General features: G+C 33.5%; 1 protein-coding gene across 2 annotated transcripts in view; it reads left to right on the plus strand.

The window, feature by feature from the left end:
* LOC136982311 (mitogen-activated protein kinase 14-like) overlaps positions 1–23,740 on the plus strand; it is a 43,501-nt gene that overhangs the window by 15,482 nt on the left and 4,279 nt on the right. For both annotated transcript variants that reach the window (XM_067278791.1, XM_067278790.1), the window contains exons 3-9: positions 2,705–2,763; positions 4,282–4,393; positions 5,387–5,416; positions 5,499–5,546; positions 7,898–8,012; positions 10,346–10,417; positions 16,658–16,737. In XM_067278791.1, the coding sequence (XP_067134892.1) occupies positions 2,705–2,763; positions 4,282–4,393; positions 5,387–5,416; positions 5,499–5,546; positions 7,898–8,012; positions 10,346–10,417; positions 16,658–16,737 (516 nt within the window). The remainder of the gene's footprint in view (positions 1–2,704; positions 2,764–4,281; positions 4,394–5,386; positions 5,417–5,498; positions 5,547–7,897; positions 8,013–10,345; positions 10,418–16,657; positions 16,738–23,740) is intronic.

Raw genomic sequence — 23,740 nt, forward strand, 5'->3', positions numbered from 1 at the left:
ATCAATGACCCAATCATTGTCAACATAATTTGTTTCATACAATTGTACCTTTAGTACTTTTCTTTCACCTTGTTTATCCTTTTCTACACAAACAGTGGACTTCTGTTGCTTATCATAATTCTTGTGAACATTTTTATTTGTTCTTTGTCTCTTAAAAGCATCTTCACCTGCCTTATTTTTGTTGTTTAAATGCCAACATTCATTTTTATAATGATTACTGTTGTGGCAGTAAGTGCAAAATTTCTTTTCTTTGTAGTTCCACTTTTCTGCATTTTTGCTTTTAAATCATAAGGCTTGTCCCAATGAACTTTGCTTACTTTGTAAACACCTTTTGTATTCATCTGTCAATTTATTTGTTATATATCCCTGTGTTAGTTCTTTTTCATTCTTACTTTCCAGTGCAGTTATTAAAGTAGAATATGACTCTGGTAAACTACATAGCAGTATAGCAGATAAGTGTGACTCTTTGATCTGTTCACCAATGCTTTCCATGCATTCCTTTAATTCAAGAATATATTTTATGTGATCCTGCATTTTCATGTTCTCATCATACTTTATAGAATAAAGCTTTCTAAGCAAAAATAATTTGCTTGTTAAATTAGCGTGTTTGTGGACATTAACTTTTGCCATGTTCCTGAAGCAGTTGATTCATGTATTACATGAATTATTTGAGAATTTGAAATATTTAAGCATATTAATACTTTAGCAATACGATCATGCTTATAGTATGCATCGTCTGGTTTCTCAGGTTTCATGCCGAATACTGCATCATATAAATTTTCTTTAATTAATAGCATCTCCATTTGAAACTTCCATATTGAATAATTTTTCAATACTATTATTATCTTCTTTTGAAACTGCCATTTGTGAGAGTTTACTTTTGCCAAGAGAAAAAAATTTTAATATGGCGCTATAACGTCAGAACGACAACAGTAAAGACACCTTGTGGCGATACACCATAATTTTGTATATATGTCTTTAGTGTTAATCCTAATATTAAGTTTCCTTAGTCTTTTGTTCTATATCTTTTTCTCAAACTTTCTAACGGTCTTTCCTTCCGCTGGTGGGAACACATTTTCGAAGAATTACACCAAAAACAATAGAGAGTGAAAGCCCTGAGATGAGTTGGGGGTGAGAGATAATCATTCTTGGTGGAGCGTTCGAAGAGGACAGACAGAGAAAGATTGAGGTCCGAGACGTCACCTAGTGGGACAGAAAGAAGACAGAAATCATCTGCAGTAACAAGAACGAACTATAGTGTCGACAATAATCGAAAATTAAGTGAATGATTTTTGGAATCATAAACCTTGAAGCAAAGAAGAGTAGTGGACAATGAAGTTAGAGTAGTCCCTCCACCCGAAAGATTGAAGATTCACAAAAACCCCGGGTACCATCCATACTTTCATTCTCACCTTCCTAAAACTTATTTTATATTTTCTTCTTCCTCTTTATAGTGTATAAGTTAGTTTTACGTTTAGTTATAAGGATTAGAAAAGTCCAACTGTAATAAGTATTGTTGCAAATAGTGCTCCCTTTGTTAACACTCTTATTCATTGTAAGCTCATTATATTATAGTTGGGATCCAAGTAAGAATCCTGTGTAAAGTTAACCACCACACAAATCGATTAATAAATTCTGTTTATTATCATTGTACTTGCTCTTGTTCTTTGTACTATTGCATGCGTTTACCACAACCTTTTGAGGTAATCACTAACTTGTTGGCAATGATTAACTTCTATATTGCTTATGACTCATTAAAGGATGTCATAGCTTATTGAGACATGCATTTTACATCTTTATTAGCGATCTCAGTCTCATATTCAATGTTAGGGTTAAGATCTTTTATCATTAACTCTAGTTTTGATTTTAAAAAGTAAGTCAACCTCTCACAGCACAGGATAGGATGACAAATAATACGTATCAGCAATGTCTTCAAAAAAAAACTTTATTGGAGTCATTTACACAGATCACAAGACAGTTGCAAACTTCACAGACTGCACAGAGAGAAAGAGAGAAAAAACAAAACTATAAAAAATGGGTATTTTCATTTTAAAACACCGGACAAGATTTTGCGCTCTTCTCATGAGCACTATCATTGAGGAGTTGTTAAACATGGAGGTCTAACAGTAACAAGTAAGACAAGAACCAGGACAACAGGGAACAGATACTAGAAGAAAAATAATAAACCAAAGCAGCAGTCTGCTATGCTCAGTCTAATTCTTTCTACCAACCACCCATTAATTTGATTCACTCATAACATTGAAAAGTCATTTTATACTACCAAGTAGATCCTATTCCTCCTCTTCAGTCAAATGTTCATTTCTATGCAAGTGGAAGAGTCACCATCTATCACATTTAGGATCTTCTCATGATTGTTAAATTAACCATTTGGATAAAATTTATTTCATATACTGAGATCCTATGATTGTTTTCCTCCAGGAATAATCCATTTGGTTTGCAAACCCTTGTTAATATAATAGAATAATTTGAAAAACATTATTATGAAAAATTGTTTGAGTATAAATTCTATTTTACATAATTTTTTCTTGAAAAAGTTGTTTGAGAAAATGTCTCTAACTTTAATTAATAAGTTGTGTTTTATGATTCAATTCTATTTGATAATTTATTATAAAAAATAATGTTTTTTTATTTTATATTATTTTTAATTATTAAAATTTTTTAAATCTGTGTTATTCCATAATAGGTTATTGGGTTATTGAACGTGTTCACTACTTCCACAAGTATTGAAAGTTTCAAAGACATGTATGTATGTGCAAAGGAAATTAATTTTATTATAAGTATTATTACTCTAATAGTATAATAGTATTAGTCAAAATAATTTCTTATTTTTATATACAGGGTCTTTCAAAAAGAATGCTATCATTTCAAATTATTGTAATTATGTTAATTATTATCTGAGAACATTAAAACATTGAAAAATTTTCCAAGTTTCACATTTTGTCCATTACAGTTTCTCAATGTGTGCACCATGTGTCATATTGCACACATGCAACCGATACCCACATTCTTCCTATGTTTGATATGGCATAACTGTCGTCACTCCTTCCATGGCAGCCACAATTCTGTGGCTCCTGCAGATTACTCGTGTTGCACAATGATGAGTGACGACTTGTGAACTGCAGAACAGAAAATGCCTTCTCTGTTGCAGAGTTGCCATTTGCAGTTGTGGCACTTCCTAGAGGTAGTAGATAACAAGAGGTTCGGGAGACAAGACTTGAACGGTTACTTTATCAGTTGGTGTACATTGCACGCTTTTCAGGTAATAGTGAACGTAATTACAATAATTTAAAATGAAATACTAAGATTAATTTTATGATGTATGATTGATAGGTATGTGATAATGAGAGGATTGTCATAATTGAAATTAAATACAAACATTAACTTAACTTGGTAAAAATATCATTTCAAATGGTTTGGTAATCATAAATGGTTTCAGGTGATGATAAGTGGCAAGTCATTTGTATACAAGAACTGTTTAATAATAGAAATGATATGAATTGTTGTTCTAATCTTAAATTGTTTTTATATTTTTAAATTATAAATACATTAATTAGTCACTCAAAATAATTTGATAACAAGAAATGTCATTGGATGTTATTTGATTATTTGAAACTGTCCAAAAATCTATCAGAAAAGAATATCAATTGATATCCTTATTTTAACAGGAAAAATATTTCTTTCTGCTTTGAATGTACTGTAGAGCATTGATTATCCGAATACCAATCAACTGAAACATCAGTTAACCGAAAGTATTCCAGTCCACAAATTCAAATTTTACCCCCTCCCTGCCAACCCAAACTCTAGGCCTACTTTAATGTACTACTTTATGTAAGGTATCTATTTGTAAGATGTGTGATACAAATTATATACAGTACAGTTTTGTGTTTAATATATTTTTTCATAAATGATCAGTTATCTGAACAACCCCAGTCCCAAATTGTTTCAGATAATCGATGCTCTACTGTAATTATTAGAAAATAAAATAACAGTTTATTTAAGATCTGTTTTATGAAATTATACCAATAATGAATTTTTCGATTGAAAGACTCAAATTTAAAGCTAAAAAAGGGGGGACAAATATTTTTTAATTTGCTCTTAAATAGTTCAAGTTTGTGAAAATAAATAATTTTTTGGTTACCCAAAATCAGTCATGTTAAATTTTATATATATAATATTCTATATGTTTTTTCACATGAAAATTTACTAACATTTTAATAATTTGTAAGTGAAAATTGTTTCTTTTGATTTTTTTTCCTCCAGTTATTTAGTTACTCATTTAATGGGAGCAGACTTAAACAATGTTATTAAAACTCAAAGACTAAGTGATGATCAAGTTCAGTTTATAGTTTATCAGATTTTACGTGGTTTAAAGGTAATATAAGCTCACTACTAAATTTTAGTTATTTTTTATTATATATTATTTTAAAAAGTATTCACTTGATTATATTATTTCAAATAATTCCCAAATACGACAGTCAAAGGTTAAATACTGAATAGATACAATTAAATATTTGAGTGTATTTTGTTTGGTGATCCATGTGTGGTGTGTTTAAGCACACTGTATCACACACAGTCTGTGCAAGCATCTCACTACTTGGCCAATTGCAAGAAAACATTTTCAGCTAGTGATGTGTAGATGTGACTCAACAAGTGACCTTATGCTCAGGTATGTGGTCTTTACCAATAGGCTGCCAAGACTGCTAACAAAAAAATATCTTCCATGCACTTAAATGCATTGTTGACTGTGACTATGTTGATTTTTTAAACTACTGCTAATAAAGTACTTCAACTTTTGCTTAATTAAAACACCAGGCAGTTTTGGTTTTAAAATGTATTGATTCTCTTGCCTGATGCTGGCAGTATATAAGAAAACCACATCCTGGGCTAGAAATATACTTCACCTGATTGCAATCCTGGAAAATTTATGCAGAGCGAAGAATTATAAACAGAAAATGAAAAACATACTCCATAGCCTACAGTCTCTTTTACACAGAAATTTGAACAAGTTTTTTAGCATCCATCATAATCACTCACTAGCTGATAGTCTGATTTCATTGTGCCTCTGAAAATTAAAAAAAGAAAACACTTTTCTGAATTATTATCATAGAGAACGTAGCACCTACTTTACAGATTCAAATGTGAAACAAACTCTTAATGAATTAGTGTAAAAAATAGGTAACATTAACTAAAATGATGCTTTTTCTTTTTTACAAAGGTTAAGTTTCAATGCTCACCAATTACACCTGTAACTTTTTTATTAGGACTGATTCAAATATGAGAGAGAATTTTAAAACAAGCAAAAAAATGTGTTTAACTATAATTGAAATTAGAATGATAATAAAATTTATTTTATTAATTTTTACAGTATATTCATTCAGCTGCAATAATACACAGGGTAAGTTATTTTAGTGTATTTCATTGAATCATATTTCAAAAAGTATTTACGTAATGAAGTAATCAATTAAAATTGTTTTAAGGATTTAAAGCCAAGTAATATAGCTGTAAATGAGCACTGTGATTTGAAGGTAATTATTTCAATTTTAAAATTTCATGTCAATGTTATTCTATAGTAGTGCTATCCAATATCTATATTATAAAGTTTTTGTAATGTTAAGCTAGGAACATATGCAAAATATGGTGTAAATGTGAACTGAAACAAAAAACACTAAAACTGAACAGAAAATTGAGTAGAGTAAGTTTCTGCTTTTTTACACATTGAAAAATTTTCTGCTGGTCTCAAGGAATAAAAGTAGTGTGATGCATTATGTTGGCAAGTCGCAAGTCTCCTCTTGGATAAACTGTGTATGGTGATCAATCTGTTTTCATTCATATGTGTTGTCATCCAAACATACAAAACAAATGTACTAGAGTGCAAGGTTGGAAATATGACTCAACTTGCCCCAGCACCATGGTGAGAGAGAGATGATGATTGACTCTACTTGACATTACTTGAGTTCAGGCATGACCAGTGTCATGGTGCCAGCCACTGCAAGTCTTTTGTGGTGATGTCAATGTATTCATGTAGTTATATCCATTCAAGTAATGGTAGTGAGTACAGTAGATAGTGTATGTGAGAAATTCAAATTACTGGAAATTGAAAAATTTACTAAGACCTGCTGTGCTTTACAGCACAGCAGGTCTTAGAGATACGTGACGCCTTGCTTTTTATTACCGAAAACAATTATTTTTGGTTTAATGGGAGGATATACCTACAGAAGCAGGGGGTCCCCATGGGCTCACCGCTTTCTGCGGTATTGGCGGAGTTGCTCATGAGGCATGTTGAGCAAAGGGTCTTCAATTTCCCCCTCACCATAGCATATCCATTGTTATACCTTAGATATGTAGACGATATCCTTGTTGCTTGGCAGGACACGAAGGAGGATTTCCTCACCTTCAAATCTTCACTCACGAAAGTTTATTCTACCATCAGCTTTACCTGGGAAAAAGAAAATGAAGGGGCTATTGCGTTTTTAGATCTAAACATCTCCAAATCCCAGGGAACTTTATCGTACTCCGTGTTCCATAAATTCAACTGCTTACCACCTTTAATCCCTGCTACAGCATTCCAGCCGCAGCATTATGTTAATGCAGCTATCGCCCCATTAATTAGAAGGGCTTTTTTGTTATCTTCCAGTCAAACAGCTGTCGACATTGAACTTAATGCCATTCGCTCAGCAGTAAACGCGGCGGGGTACACTAATGCCAAGTACAGGTACCTCCTAAACAAGGTCAAAAGATCGCTCTTTCCTCCCACGGCCTTACATGTTCCAAACGAATGCACGGTAGTCCTTCCCGCATTACCGTACTGTGGCCGAGTCACCATACGTATTTGCCGTGTTTTTAGGCAACACGCGCTCTTTCTACCAGTCTCCCCACGGCCAAATCTTAGGAGGCTACTGTGCAACGACAGGGATGCTACCTCCGTACTAGAGAGGTCTGGAGTTTACTCCATCCCATTGGAAAATACTGCTTCCGGTATTCGCACCCACTACGTTGGCGCGACAACCAGAATGTTGGCCTGTCGTATTTCCGAACACCAACTTTCCATCAGGGCAGGCAAAGCAGACACCGAACTAGCAAGAATGGTGTTACAGCACCCATACACCCCGCTATGGGACCAGGTGATGATGCTCAGGCATTGTAATAACAGGAGCGTCGTGTTTATTTGGGAGGCCTTTCTTACCGCTGCACTAAATCCGTGCAACATGCCCACGCTTGATTTGCCTGTTATGTGGGTTAACTTATATAACAGATTAAAACAACACCTCTAGCTCCACATTTCAGTAATTTATAGCGCATGCGCTACGTCACCACGCGCGCACATTTAAATTTCTTCTCGCTCTGTTCCATTGGTGAGTGTGTTCCAAAGTTCTAAAGCGGTTTTTGCATTTCGAAAATTTTTTGATTCGAAAGAGGATTTTATCCGTTTTTATCCACCTGAGGAAGACGAAAATAGTTTCGTCGAAAGCGCTAGTGATTATAGCGATATTTGTTAACACTTAATGCCTGGATGTGAATTTTCTCGTTTCTTGCTTATGAAAAATTTACTGAATATATGACACAATATTCATGATTTAGAATTCATATAAACATGAATATCCATATACTTTATTTAATCACAACTTCATGTATTTATGTACAAAAACAGTACATTTAAATACAGTATGTAGACAGCAATGTGATTTTGCATGTGTAAAGCAAAATCAAATTATTCTCTTAGGTGAGAGTATAAACTGAAACAGAATTGAAAGTATATTTTCTTGTTTCTATTTGTCATGATTTTATGCATGTACAGTAAAGCATGTTCCTGGCCTTACAGGTACAAGAATAGATTATATCATTAGTAGATCATTGCTACTTTGTCTTTTATGTATAGATATTAGATTTTGGTTTAGCGAGACCTGCTGAGATTAAAATGACTGGTTACGTAACAACAAGATGGTATAGAGCTCCAGAAGTTATGTTAAATTGGCAGCACTATAATCATACAAGTAAGTACTCAATTATTTTATAATAATTAAGAATTATTTAGAAATTGGTTTTCCTAAACTAAAATTAGTTTTTTTTAGCAGCTTTTTAAAGTACTGTAAATGGTTATTTTTATTTTGAGCATTGAACACAAGACCGTGTTATTTATCAAACACCTGGCTTTTTCCACCTTTATTACTTCAGACAAGGTCTTATTTATGGGTACATTCACTCGTTTTGGGCATTTTGCCCCTCTTCAGTCAACTAATAGAAAATAATATATACGGTATTCTAATTCATACAATATACACTAATAAATTGTATAGAAATTATCTTGAGATGTATCGTTAATTCCTTGAACTCAAGGGTGCGCTTGTACAGCACAAGTTCGGATGGCAATTTTACCGTGACAAATGTACAGAATCCACGTACAGCTGATTAAAATATAAAACTTTTTAAAAAATATATAAACATACAAGCTTATTCTGCTATAAATTTCGGAGTATTAAACATATCCGATATTAGGTCTTACTTTTTGAAATGAACGCAGCAAATCTCTTATCTTCTTATTGACAAACCTCATTTTAGTTCTGTCTTGATATAACACTAAATCTAGAAACTTATTACTTTAATCGAAAAACTTATTTTTTATGGTATGTCACTCATTATTGTGCTGCTGTTTGTTAACTATTTGCATGTTCGGTTGGTTGTGATGATTTGAATTTACATAATTATTTTCATAGCCAAAATTAGCCAAACAAACTTCAAATTTTTCCATAAAATTCTTAAAAACTGTTTTATATTTTATATCTATAATATTTGCAACCAGTTCTCGTTTATATTTATACTTAAATTTTTATTTATACAATTCTTGGAATTTATGATAGCTACGCTCTCTTTAAATTTCCTATTATAAGCATTCTTTTCTTTATATAAAATTTTTAAAACTAAACAGAATCACCATTTACAGTTTAGCAAAACTTCTGAAAAGAATATGGACAAGAATCACATGTGAAAAGCATTAAGCTCAGATCACATTGGCATATAAACCACTATGAAATGAATACAAACTATCTGTTGTCCTCTTTTGGCAAGTGTTCGACCAGTTCATTAGGAGTTGAAAATATCTCAACTTTTGTTGAACATTGGATTATTCAACCAATCAACTTTTCACAACTATTATTCAAAACCTTTTTAACCAATCATGTCCTAACATAATTTGTGTCACATTGTACAATGTGGACAATATTTCGCTTTGGTTAAGTGTTCATTTCGTTCATTTGCAGTGGTTCTTATGACAGTGTAAACCAAGATTTAAGGGTTGTTATGTAAAGTTTAAAGGGACTGTCAGTGTTGGTTAGTTGTGTTTCAGGTCATCAGAACTGCCAGTCTCTTTAAACTATACATAACCTTTAATGTTTTTCACAGAATACATTCAGCTTTCTCTTGTGAAAATACCATTTTGACACAGATAATTGCAGTACCATCTAGACCAGAATCGTAAGCGATTTTTCTGAAGATGGATCAAAATTAAATTCAAAATTTAGTAAAGTCCAAATTATGGGTAGAATATTTAATTTGCATAACTAAAAAAACATGCAAACAAAAAATGCTTCAAATTTTACTTTAAACTTTTTAATGTGACTTATATGGGCTTAATCCAAATCACAGAGTGATTAAGGTTGCAGCCGACCTCTCTGGGAAGCCCAAGACCAAATCCGGATGAGTTGAAAAACCCCAGAAATTTTTCAACGATTGTCCATCCAGATGTGTTGGCCATCCCTTATCTTGTGCCTAGTTAAACCCATAATGAGGTTTTCTACAAAAGCCTTTAAGACTTTTCACAGTGGCTTTAGGATCTTGCATTCACACTGCATATAAAAAGAAATATTTGATAGATTTTAAAACTTTGCATAATTTATGAAAACTTAATGTTTTCTAAATATTCAATCATCATGTTGATAATGGGTCTGCTATTATTGACCTGGACAATGGTCTGTGCAACATTACAGCAGAAAGAGTTTTAGAATAATCTAAATTAAATCACAAACTATATGTTTTTTCCTAGCTTAGTTTGTGAATAATAAACATTTGTAATCAGGGAGACTATATGACCATCCTGTATTGAAAGAAAAATGTTGACGAAAAATAATTTAGATGATATATTAGAAAGTATTGAACATAATAATATAAATAATAATAATAAGAATAATTAGATTTTATTCTTATATATAATGATCATGAGAGTAATTGATGCAAATTTTTGCTACTTGAATTTTTTTACAGGTTTCTGTACAGTTTATCTTTAAAACAATAGAGAAAAAGTTGCTAACAATTTCTTTTTTAAATTCTTTAGTGGACATTTGGTCTGTAGGGTGCATAATGGCAGAGCTTTTAACTTCCATACCTCTGTTTCCTGGAAACGATAGTATCCTTTATTCACTGTCTGTTAATGAATGCTTATATAATATTTAATTCGTACTTATCTTTAATTCTTTAAAATAATTTTTTATTTTATTAATATATACTGATTCCTAAATATCTTTACAAGTATTTAACTGTTACAAAAACAAATATAATTTGCATTCCAACATAAAAAGAATTTAATACAGTAATGCAATATATTAGCAGCATGATTACACTGTGCACCTACTAGTAGAAATAAAATGAAGACATGTAAATAAATTAATTATAACTTTGGAAGGTAATTGTGTTTTTATATGAATTAAATATGTTTTCCCTGGATCATCATCTGAGGTTAGATAAAATTCACTAAAGTTGGATCTGTGGTATGGTTATACAGGATGTCCAAAAAGTTATTGTGCATTGAGAAATTTGTAATGACATTAAAGTTATACATAGTATTGCGTAGGGGATAATAAGTTATATGTCCTGTGTTTCCACATTGCAGTAAATGGCATTACTGCTTGCTCACAAATGTTTTGCATTTTGGATTACAGTTTTTAGATGATTTCTGTGCTAATCACATAATCTTCAACAGAATCTGGCTGCTAGGTCTCCAGATTTCACCCTCTGTACATGGAACTTCACTTCTATTAAAACTTTATGTAAACCTTTTCCACCACATAACTTTTCAGATATTCTGTATTACAGACCATACTGTATTAAATGGTAGCCTCAAATGTTTAGAACAAAATGTAACAAATCACAACTCGCTTAATGATAAATTTTATTTGTTAATAATCTAGTAGGTTTTAGCCATTTGATTATTCAATATTTCTACAATAACAGTTATTGTTATGTTTTAATAATTAATTAACAAATAAAAAGATGATGTTTCTTGGATGCCAAAAACATTCAAAGTGCTTGAACAGTATATTTTTAAATAATTTTTAAGTCAGGTTATTTTTCTATTTAAAACACAGTTTTGCTTATGGCATTACTTGCAAAATGTCAAATGAAATTCCATATTGAACTCTGGAAATTATGGATTATCTGATAAAAATACGTTTTGAGAATTCATGTAATATTCATGTATCTGTTTTCTACTCCGTATGGGTATAGAACAAAATAAATGAGCCTTATTTAAACATTTTGAATTATTGGGTTGGCACATAAAAAAAAAAATAATGCCAGAACTTAAGTGAAAATTTTGCATGAGAAATAAAATGTTTTGGCAATGCGTTTTATTTTTTACTTAAATGCGTTTTATGTTATTGTGAGATCGAGGGAGGTAGGAGGAAGTCATATCTCCCCTTTCTGGCAACAGGTCGTTGACCTTTCACTTGTCAAGATGGCTAAGTTTACGATTTTGGTCCCGAGAATCGGGACTCTTCTTGTCGGGTGAGTGGATGGGAGGTGAGATGGGATCGACGATAAGGCGATCCCATCTCACCTCCCATCCACTCACCCCACTCGAAAGCGATATTCAAGTCAAAGAGGACACCATTTAACCATTAAAACAAGATTTATTGGAAGTAAACAAAGGACACAATTATGAAAATTGACTAATTTCCCTAACTCACGTAGGGTTCGAGAGAGAGCTTACAGGTTCAGTTCATACCTCATTATTAGTTTCCTTATCAAGTTAACACTTAGATATCCAAGAAGTGTATATAGGTATCCAGGAATGGCACACTTTTATAAAGTCATGACTGAGCGCGGTGACGCTGGAACTTAAGGTCCAGAGCAGTGACGACCTGCGATGGCGTTGGTCCAGCAGATGATGAGAGACTCCCCGAAGGGGGGAAAAAAGCGTCTTTTATAGTTTTAGGCTGGGAAAATCGGTCACGTGATCGATGGTTGATGGCAATTTGGGTCATAGGTGTTTCCGGGACCAAAAATATATGACGAATTCGGACGTTAACTATAAACTTAAGTTGCAAGATGATCTGTATACAGCTTAAGAACAATGGATAGTTGACAGTTACATGGCCAGGGATGCATATTTTCTCAGCTAGGCAATTTTTCTATCAATGCTGTTTATATTAGGGAAAAATTACAATTTTGAGTCTGATGGAATTTCAGATCTTGCATTCTTCTATAGAGAATTATGTTCTCTACAAAATAGTGTGTTTGGTTTTTTATGCTGATATACTTTTTATTCTTTTCAGGTCAATAATGGAGTGTCAAGTCAACAAAAAAGAGCATTTTTGACACTTTCCTAAGAGGCATGCTTCTTTGCCATACACTTCACAAATCTCTCGAGCAGCTACTGTGTCTTTGGCACCTCAGTTAAACACAAAAAGCAGATGGTGTCGAAAATGCTCTTTTTTTGTCAACTTGACACACTATTTTATTGACCCAAAAAGAATAAAAAGTATATCAGCATAAAAAAACTAAACACGCTATTTTGTAGAGCACATAAATCTCTATTGTATAACATAAAATGCATTGCCAAAACATTTATTTTTCACGCAAAATTTTCATGTAAAAAAAAAACACCAGAAGTTATGGGCCAACTCAGTATTATATCAAAAACAATTTTTCTTAAAGTTATAAAAAAAGCTTAGCTTCTTAACATCCTTGGAGTTTCAAAGAGGTGTTCTACACTTGTATACTGTGGTATACTAGGTATGTGGGTAGGGTAAAGGCATCAGAAAACAACAAGGACTTTACACGCATTTTAATGGATGAGGAAATAAAATTTTTTCTGTGTAATTACAATGTATTGGGTTGTTCGGAAAGTAATTTCGTTTTTTTATTACTAGAGGAATTAGATGTATTTTTAGCAGCCAATTTTATTTTAAACCACATTTTCATTATATGCTTCGACAGCTGACATTTTAAGGCTTATTTGTAAAAAATTTTGTTTGATTGTGTACAATTATTTTTTTTTCGGTGACCCATCAAATATGGAAAATCGAAAGCATCATTTTCGGCATATTTTGCTTTTTTGTAACTAAAAAATCAAAATGCTGTTCAAACAAGAAAAAAATTGTGGTACATGTTTGGAGATGATGTGTTGAGAGAAAGACAGTGTCAAAACTGGTTTACAAAATTGTGTTCTGGCAATTTTAATATCGAAGATACACCACATTCTGGATGGCCATTTGAAGCCAAAGAAAACAAAATAAAGGTACTGATTGAAGCAATCTGCCGTATAACAACACGTGAAATCACTATGAGATTAAATCTGTTTAATTGAACCATTTATTATTACTTAAAACGAATTGGTTTCGTTTTAAAGGTTGATATATGGGTTCTACATGTTATTAAAGGGAGATGATCTCTATGGTGGGATTTTAAAGAAATTTTTTTTTGAGCTTTTACCAGACAATTTAACAATTGATTTGAAAGTGCACTGCCATCCAGTAAACAAATTGAGTAATATCATCAAACAGAAAAGGCCAGAATTGATCAACAAACAAAGTGTAGTGTTTTACCATGATAATGCCAAATTTCACACAAGTTTGGTGAAATCGTCAGAAACTGTTATAGCTTAGATGGGATGTGTTATCTCACCAACCATATTTGCCAGATCAGGCACACACTGATTATTACTTGTTCCAGTCTATACAAATTTTTTTTAACTGTAAGACATTTACTTGAAATGACAATGTCAAAAATCACTTGGATCAGTTTTTTGTTAACAACGATCAAAACTTTTATGAATGTGAAATCATACTACTACCAGAAACAATGACAACAAATATATATTGACCATTTTGGTCAAATAATTCAATAAAATATTTATTTATTATAAGAATATTGCCTTTATTTTTCTATGGAAAAAACGAAATTACTTTCCAAACAACCCAATAGTAGGTTTCCTTACAGTAATTTACAATGGCAAATGCATATATATGTAAAAATAAAAATATATACACAATGAACTTAGTGGTCATTTGACCCCCCTCTCTCATATCCTCTGTACAATTACAAGATTAGTTCCACGTGTGATGATAACACCACAATTGGCTACAATGTAAAAAAATAAAAGTCTTCAACTTGTCCTCATTAGTTCCCTTGTAATGAATACTCATTTCTTGTTAATAATTGCTAAATTCACATGGATGGAATTGGTGTTGGAATCAACGATCGAAATTATTGTCAAATGTTATATGACATCGTTACGTACAACAAATCGTGTCGTGATGTTTTGTAAATGTTCTTCCATTACGTAATAAAAGGTTGCTGGTGCTGTTGACCCCTTGGGGAACTGTTGGTGACAGTGACCTAGTTTCACACTCCCCTTTTTCCAGCGCTGACCTTCCGTGAGTCAAGACATAGAAACAAAGAATACACAAAGATTACATTGTTATATAACCAGTTATGCGAGTTTAACTAGTTTTTACTAATCTCTCCGACAAGCAACATCAAGTCTAACAATTGGATTGTCTTTTACTTAGTCAAACTTCCTAGCATTAAAATCCTTTCACTGGTGACCAATTACTTTCTCACTCATGGCAGGTACATAGCAAGCATGTAAAGTACTATTTTAGTTTACAACGATTATCGACTCTACCGTGTCGGAAACAACCGTTAACCTACCGGGTACTTTACTCGGATTCGCGTTAGCGTGCCAGGCCTGGACTTTAAGCGTGCACCGAATTAAATAAAGACAATATTTGTCAATAGAAAAAACCAAAGATTTAATTAATCGTTTAGCAATAACTATGTACAATATTTAGTAAAATCAAACAATAATTTATTCAAAGAAATTCAACAAAGTCAACCCGACAATTCTCAATTCAAATCTATGTCTAACTTAACTCTATCCCCTTGGGAATCCGACAAAACCAAAAGTTTAACTTATAACAATAATTCTTATAAACTAGAAATCCTAATCGTCACCTCAATATACTCGGAACCTATTTCCTTAAACTCTCAAGACTTTCTCAGACTGTCGATCCAAACTTCGAATCACTTCAAAATCACCTTGGAACTATTCGAGATCCTATCGGACACCTCTCTATTACTGCTGCGAAGCTCACCAAGCTCGTTGCTATCAGAATTCACCTCACCGTCTTCACTTGAGACTCGGGATTTATAGTGTGAGGTGACGTCACAATTCTAAATGCGGTCACTCCCCTCATTTACATACTTAAATGCTAACAATAACGTGTTTCATCGTCTGGCAGCCCTTTTTCCGACAGTTTACTCACTAACCTTTTACATTATTTGTTTTTACAATTCTTTCCGGGACGTTTTTATTACTTAAGGTTTAGCGAGTTTTATTTCGTGCTTGTGGGTTCTCCCCCCCCTCTTCTTGGTGCGGACCTATTCTTTGCCGCTCGGGGAGCGCAAATGTGCGTGAGTCCTATGGCGCTTTTCTTTCGTCGGTGAGTTGGGTTTTATTTCTTCTCTTTTTAAATACTTAAGGTGAATGGTGAGGAAACCTTCGTCCTAACAAAACATAAGCCCCAAACAAAAATAGAATAATAAGCAAAATAAAAGTAAAATAAAAATAACGCTCGGACTTGGTTCCTTACAAGCAGGAGATCGCAAAGGAAAAGAATGGCTTTTCATGATGAAACATCTGAATTTATACCTCCCGTCATTAGGGAGTACATCATTCACATGTGGCCCAACCCTCTCCCAATCAGCAGATACACAATATACACCACATTAAAATGTGATGTCCCGATACAAAACAGAAGAGAATGAATTTAGTACAGTATATGTCCCAATACAGAAAATGAAACATACACAAAAAAGAAATTTTACAATAATACTAGTGCTGTAGCACAACAGAAGAAAATACCCTGGATTATGAATGCACATACATAATCCAGTCTATTTAACACTATTAAGTCTTCACAGATACTATTGCTTTATGCACGTGCAGTACTCGTGCATCTATATTTTGCGGATGTGTGATGATATGCAGACTCTATATTTACACATAGAATGTTTGTTTAGGCTCACTAGTTGTTATTAAATTGCTTATGTATAAAGTTTTATTTTACACATTTAAAATTTATATTTGGAAATATTTTTGTGTTAAATAAAACAAGATAAAACCTTATAAAGAATATTTAATTATTCTCATTTATTATTATTTTGCTTGTGATTGTTAAATTTATCTTTTAAAATAAAAAAATACAGGTTATAGATACAGAAGATGATTTGATAGCTATTGCAGGTAATATTTTTGTAATACTCAGCATCTGTCTATTGTTAATAAAGCTTCATGTTTTCCTCCAAACAAGTGATTAACATTATAGAATTAATTAATACGCATGTTAACCTTAATAAAAATTAGATATTGATCAACTAATGAAAATCATGAAATTATGTGGAACACCAAACAATGAGTTTTTAAATAAAATCACTAGTGAGGAGGTAAGAAAACTATGTTCTAATTTATTATAATTTTTTCAGTATTACTGATTTATTCATTCTTGAATATTAATATATATTTGTGTTTGTAATAGTCTTGTATTTCATTGTCCTTTTTCTTTTCCTTGCATTAATTTATGAAAATTTTTAGTTATGCCAAAGGAATTTCTTAATAAGGCATCCAAAACAGTGTGTGAGGATTGAAGGCTGTAAATCCATGAAATTTTGTGGATGTACACCTAAATTTAATATATAATAGATTTTTCATTACATATACATTACTGTTAATAATTGTAATGCTAATATGTATAAATAAAATTATGCATATGAAAGTAGTCTTCATAAACAAACATCACAAAACCCAATAAATTTGTAAAACTAAACACTACCAGATTACACTGGAATAATTAATTAAATATAATCGCAGTAAAGTAGTCCAATGTAATTCGGTGGTTGTTTGAAAGTAGTCTTTTGAAGAGGGATCCTTTTCTTTATTTGACAATCTGTCTACACAAAGCAAAGCATGGAATAGGAAAGCATGTTGATATTACCAGAGATCAAGATTGTAATTTGCTTAATTAAGTGTTATCTCTTTGTTTTCACTTTTGTAAACAAATACAGTAGATACTTATTAGTATCAAGCCAATGGAACTGCCTATAAGGCTTGATGTCAGCTAATTGTTGTCCTTAACAAGTACAATAGACACTCAATAACTTGGAAAAGGTCCGAGGAAGGACAGAGAAAAATTATCATCATTGCTTTTTGCTCAGTGCTTATTTTCAACTGCCTCAAAACCATCTTGTCTTATGAATGATGTCAGCATCAATAAAATCTTTGAATAGAACTTTTTCCTCACTCAGGTTGTGTTTAAGACTAAGATGGTTACTTTAGGTGTAAAACATTGTTAAAATTTTGAATTTTGTGTCATGCATCTTTAAAGTGAAATAAAAAAAAGTGTATATGAATTATTGTGGAAATCATTATTTCAATAAAAGTATATTCAACGGCACTATGCATGGAAAATAATATTGTTCAAATGGTTGCCACAGCTTCTTTTTATAGTGTGTACACAAGAGACCAAATTTTCAATGACTTTCTCATGTAATAAAACAGGAACTGCACACTGGGTTGCAGTGGCGTGCCGTGACATTTGATGATAGGGAAGCTGTGTTTCTGTAAGAAGCCGACTTCCAGGGCAATCAGTTAATTGCGCGTCAGTAATAGTCTAGGGTCCATTCGTACATGGGTGGTGGCTGTAGAGACAAAGACGACAAGTATCTGACAAAAACCGTTTACTTTAACATAAAATAAACATATACTATCTACAAAATAGTTTGCTTTAGGACAATCAGCCGTTCGAACATCCTGAGCGTCGATGTGGTTCTTCGATGGTCGATCGAAGGTGCCCCTGGGATAGTGGCGTTGACAAGTCTGTAATGCACGGGGAGACTTCGTCAGTTGGAGTCGAGGGCACGGTCTAAGTCCGAAGTGGCACGGGTTACAGGTTGGCACAATAGACGAAAAATTGTTTTTTTTTTTTTTTTTTTTTTTTTGCGCGTTGACACACGGCGTTTTGGTTATTCGGAACGTTAACCGAGTGCTAGGTGTCCTCGATTGTCGGAGATTATATCAATCTCCGTTCTTTCCACGCTTCTCGAGTGGTTGGTCCCTGGTTACTAAACGTAACTAGACTCTTAAACGGAGCGGGAGAAAAGTCAAAATCGAAGACGAATTAGATCTTCCACCGATCATAGGACGACTTCCTTCCGCGATTTATGGTTTCTGCCCGGCAGTTTGATATAAACAATGGGTGTCCAACTACAAACGACTTTTACCTATGTTCTTTTAAACTAATAAATTTTTCTCTAAATTAATCGTTTTTTCGCGTCTTTCGTGATGGGCAGACCTGTCCGGTACATGACATTTCCATAAAAGTTTTAAACAAATACTGGAAATGACAAAAATAAACAATTTATGTATGTTGGTTCTAAAATACAAATAATACACACATAATACAAATTGATACGATACAAACAATGATAGAAAAACTTGTTTTTTTAATTTTTTATAAACTAACTCTATTCGGCGATTTTTTTCCGCGAAGTCGTTAATTACTTTATCATAAAAGTCGCTGGTCGTCGACTCCATTGACGTATTTAAAAGCTCTTTTTCTATCGAAAGCAACGCTAGCGACGACACAATTTTTCCTCCGACCGAGTGTTCCTGGCCAATGTATGAATTTGCTTCGTGGTCGAAAAACTACGCTCAGATGCGAAAAACCCACTGGTAGATGGTACCGTAAAAATTAATAATATTAAATCATATACTTCTTTTGGTACGTCTTTGTTCGAATCGACATTAATTATAAAATGTTTTATGTTTAAGAGTTACTTGTCAATATAGTCCGGACACGAATATAAATATTGCAATTCACTACGTAATTTAGATAAATCACAAAAATTTCCATAAAATTTACTTAATTTAAAGAATTAAAACACGCTTGGAAAAATTGTTAATAATTTTAATATTATGAAAAACATCTAAAAGTGATAAAAATTCTAAAGATTTTATGTCTGGAAATCTGTCAATATAATTATAATTTTCTTTTAATTATACTGTAATTAAATATAACTTTGCAAAAAAAGTACATAAAAATAACATTGAATACTTTTTACTTTTTAAATCTTAAACAATTCACTTAGTCAGATAGCTTCCTACCAGTGGCTAAGGGATAGAATCGTTGGAAGCGTTACACGTGTGTAGTTTCCACCAGCTAAACCGGCTGAGGTTGGTGCTCTGTAAAGCGCATGCGCCAGTGCCCTCTGGCTGCTTTTCACCATTCAGTTATTCTCGCCGTGAAAGCTGTCTCGGAAGCGCTTCCATTCTGCCACTGACATTCGAATATACAATAGCAATCTTATCGTTTTTTTCACATATAGTATGGAATGTTTTAATAAGATACATAATGCTGTTATAATTGAATTAATTAAAATTAATATTTTAAGTACAGTACATTAAAATATGAAAATTTATATTTTAGAAAATACAAGGGAAGGTCATTGGAAGGTGGATGCGGCGCTTCCACCGCTTCCAATGATGGCACGCCAGTGCCGGGTTGTATATAACAAAATATGACCTACTTGAACCTTTAACTGGTGCGTACAAAGTTTAATCATCCAAAACTAACTTTTTCCTAACCCCTTCTGGGTTCTTCTGGTAAATCAACTAGATCAAACTCGAATACGAAAATTTGAACTAAGCCGAATGATGTTATGTTTCGAATGTCTGGTTTGTTTGCGTATTCTGTCACATGACATGTTCGAAAGTGTTCAAATTTAATCATCAACCTCCAAACAGTAGTGAATGCTAGGTCAAAATACATAAAATACGTGTGTGAGAAATGAATCATTGCTAATAATCTCACATGTTCCCAAGGTTAATCTTTACCAAAAAGTTAAGAGTAGAATGCTATCTCTCCGTATGTAGTAAGGCCTACCATGCCATGGAAAGGCCAATCTCATTCCTTGTATTAATGCATGTGGATGTGCTATAAGCCTTAAAAATTTCCATCTCTTCTAACCATTTTAGGTGGTCAATGTGTGGTGTGGTAACAATTAATTGTGCTCTTGTGAAGTCTGCCAGAATTTTGAGGTTGGTGGCGTAAGTGGAGAGTGAGGTGGTGCATTTATTGCATTGTATATCAGAGCTTCAATGGATTCTCTGTTTCCAAGTACCTAGCAGCTGTGGCCACCATGAATGTTCATTAATTGTATGGGATGATATACAGTTGCTGGGTTATGTTGAACAAATCCTCAAATTTGGACCAGCATTCACCCCTACTCCTTCAATTAAGGAAAGTTTAAGACCTTGCATTCAGGATTTGGAATTATTATTACAGGGCCTTTTGGATTTACGGAAGGAGTATTATAGATGGATAGCTGTATTCAAAATTAAAAACACTAAAGATTCAGTAGAAGTTCTCCAATTTAGAGAAAATATTAAACTCACAGCTAAATGGATACATCTCAATAATGTTACATTTGTTAGGGCAGATAAAGCCAAACTATTAGTGATTATGAAACGTGAAACATCTGATAGGGGCCTACATGAGTACTTTGATGTAACTCTGTGCACTGAGGTTGAAAATAACTCAATTGATAAGCTGCAGTCACGAATTAAACATTTCCCTAATACAAAATTGGCTACTAGATTAAATATGAAGAACATTGTAATGGATGCACCTGATGTCCCTAAATTATTTGCCTTTGCTAAAACTCACAAACAAGGGCAACAAATACACCCAGTGGTGGATAAGGCCAAAGCCTCCACACCCAAATTGGAAGAAGTTATACATAACATCCTTACTCCACATCTTGAAGGTTACCAATTTACCATCTCCAACCTAGTGGATTTAATCGAACAGTTCAGGGTAACTACCTCCCCTAGTTGTTACCATCTTGGATTTAGATCCTTGTACCCATCAATTGAACTACCTCCATGTTTCTGCACCCTCAGGGACCTTCTCTTTACAAGAGTGGACAGCACTGAATTCCACCAACAGGCACTAGAATTGGTCCACTTAATTTGTTACAACTCAGTATTTCAATTTCACAGGGTGATGTACACACAAACTAGAAGTGTCCCCATGCGCAGTTCGGTCTCTGGGGATTTGTGTGAATTGGTTGGTTATTAGGCAACTGGAGAGCAGGACACTTCTGAACTTCCTCCAAGACATTATCCTTTACAAAAGATATGTTGACGACGTTATTATTTTATGGAGGACAACTCCAACCTAACCCGTTTTCTAGATGAAATGAATGACAATCCTTATGGGCTGTCCCTGGAGATGGAGCAACATAGCAGCAACAGGGTCTATTTCTTTGACTTGGATATCAGAATTGAGGATTCTGGCATCTACACGTCCGTATCTCATAAACCGTCTAGTATTACCAATAAGCTCTTGTGATCCTTTCCAATGCAAGATGGCAGCCTTCAGGGCATTGGTTAAAAGAGCCTACACACACTCGTCTATGCAACAGGTGCTCATAGAAGAATTAAAACACTTGGAAGAGATTGCCAAGACCCTTGGTTACCACAATATCATACAGAAAATCTCTGAGTGCCACAGATAGACACAGGCTTCTTCCAGCATTATTGTAGTAACACAAAGTGGTAACCAGAGAATGGATGTTGTGAGGATACCTCTTACTTTCAACCCCCTCTTGAGGTTTTTATACAGTACCATCACAAAGAAATGTAATGTTACCTTTGCCTACAGGAGATGCCCTACTCCAGTCGACATCTTACGTAACAGAAAAGACCAATCCGGTATGGAGAGACTCCCAGGCATCTTAGGGATAACCAGTTTAATAGATTTGATATACATAGAATTGACTAAATGTTTATTGGGGGTTAGGTTAAAGGAGCATATCTCCAATATACAATGCAATAAATGCACCACCTCACTCTCTACTTACGCCACCAACCCCGAAATTCTGGCGGACTTCACAAGAGCACAATTAATTGTTACCACACCACACATTGACCACCTAAAATGGTTAGAAGAGATGGAAATTTTTAAGGCTTATAGCACATCCACATGCATTAATACAAGGAATGAGATTGGCCTTTCCATGGCATGGCAGGCCTTACTACATACGGAGAGATAGCATTCTACTCTTAACTTTTTGGTAAAGATTAACCTTGGGAACGTGTGAGATTATTAGCAATGGTTTATCTCTCACACGCGTATTTTATGTATTTTGACCTAGCATTCACTACTGTTTGGAGGTTGATGATTAAATTTGAACACTTTCGAACACGTCATGTGACAGAATACACAAACAAACCGGACATTCGAAACATAACATCATTCGGCTTAGTTCAAATTTTCGTATTCGAGTTTGATCCAGTTGATTTACCAGAAGAACCCAGAAGGGGTTAGGAAAAAGTTAGTTTTGGATGATTAAACTTTGTACGCACCAGTTAAAGGTTCAAGTAGGTCATATTTTCTCATGTAAGTGGGGCTTTATGATGCTTAATGTTGTCCTTGAGGTATGTAACTGTTTGTGATTTATAGGCAACCTATCCCCACAAAAAATAATCTAAAGATGTTGAATCACACAATCTTTATGGATAATTGATTCCTCATTTCACAAAATATTGAAGAATAAGTTTAAAACTTCATTAAGTTGACTATTTTGCACAATGTTTGACACACAGTGTCATCTTGCTGGAACCACATGTTACTTAAGTCCATATCATCTAAGCTGGGTTAAAAAACCAATTATCATTGACTTATGCTGCTTGCCATTGACTATGAGTGCAGCTCTGGCTTCAATTTGAAAGAAATAAGATCCAGTGATGGTACCAGGCCAAAATCCATATCAAACAGTAGCTTTTTCAGAGTGTAAAAGATGCTGCTGAAACTTATGGGTTAGGCTCACCCCAATACAACAATTTTTTCTTATTTACAAAGCTGTTTAACCAAAAATGAGCTTTATCACTAAAGATTGATTTTTTTGCAAAATTGGAATCAATTTTCAACTGCTCTAGGGTCCAGTCAGCAATTGTTGATACTATAAATGGTCATTTGGCTTCAGTTCCTGGGTCAATTGAATCTTATAAAGAAAAAGACCTAAATCTTTATAGAAAGTTTTCTAAGTTGAGGTCTGATGAAGCCTAAGTTCTTGTGCATGACAAGGAATTTAGAGATCTTGATCTTCACTCATACTTTTCCATACAGCAGCAATATTTTCAATCATACAAATGTTTCAATGACATACAGGCCGGTCCACCCCTAGACTGGTTATTTCAAATTTCTGGACAACTTGACATCAGTAAAAAATTGACAATCAGTCATTCAAATATGGCTGCAATCAATTTTTAAAGTTCTATCACTCCATTCCTATTGGGAAAACCTTTTACATATCAAAACAGGATGTGATATCATTATCCCTTCTCTTGAAAATGGAAAGAAAGTTCACATAATTAAACATAAAATAG

Source organism: Centruroides vittatus, unplaced genomic scaffold (assembly GCF_030686945.1).
Source record: "Centruroides vittatus isolate TY-2023 unplaced genomic scaffold, ASM3068694v2 contig_82, whole genome shotgun sequence".
Taxonomy (NCBI): domain Eukaryota; kingdom Metazoa; phylum Arthropoda; class Arachnida; order Scorpiones; family Buthidae; genus Centruroides; species Centruroides vittatus.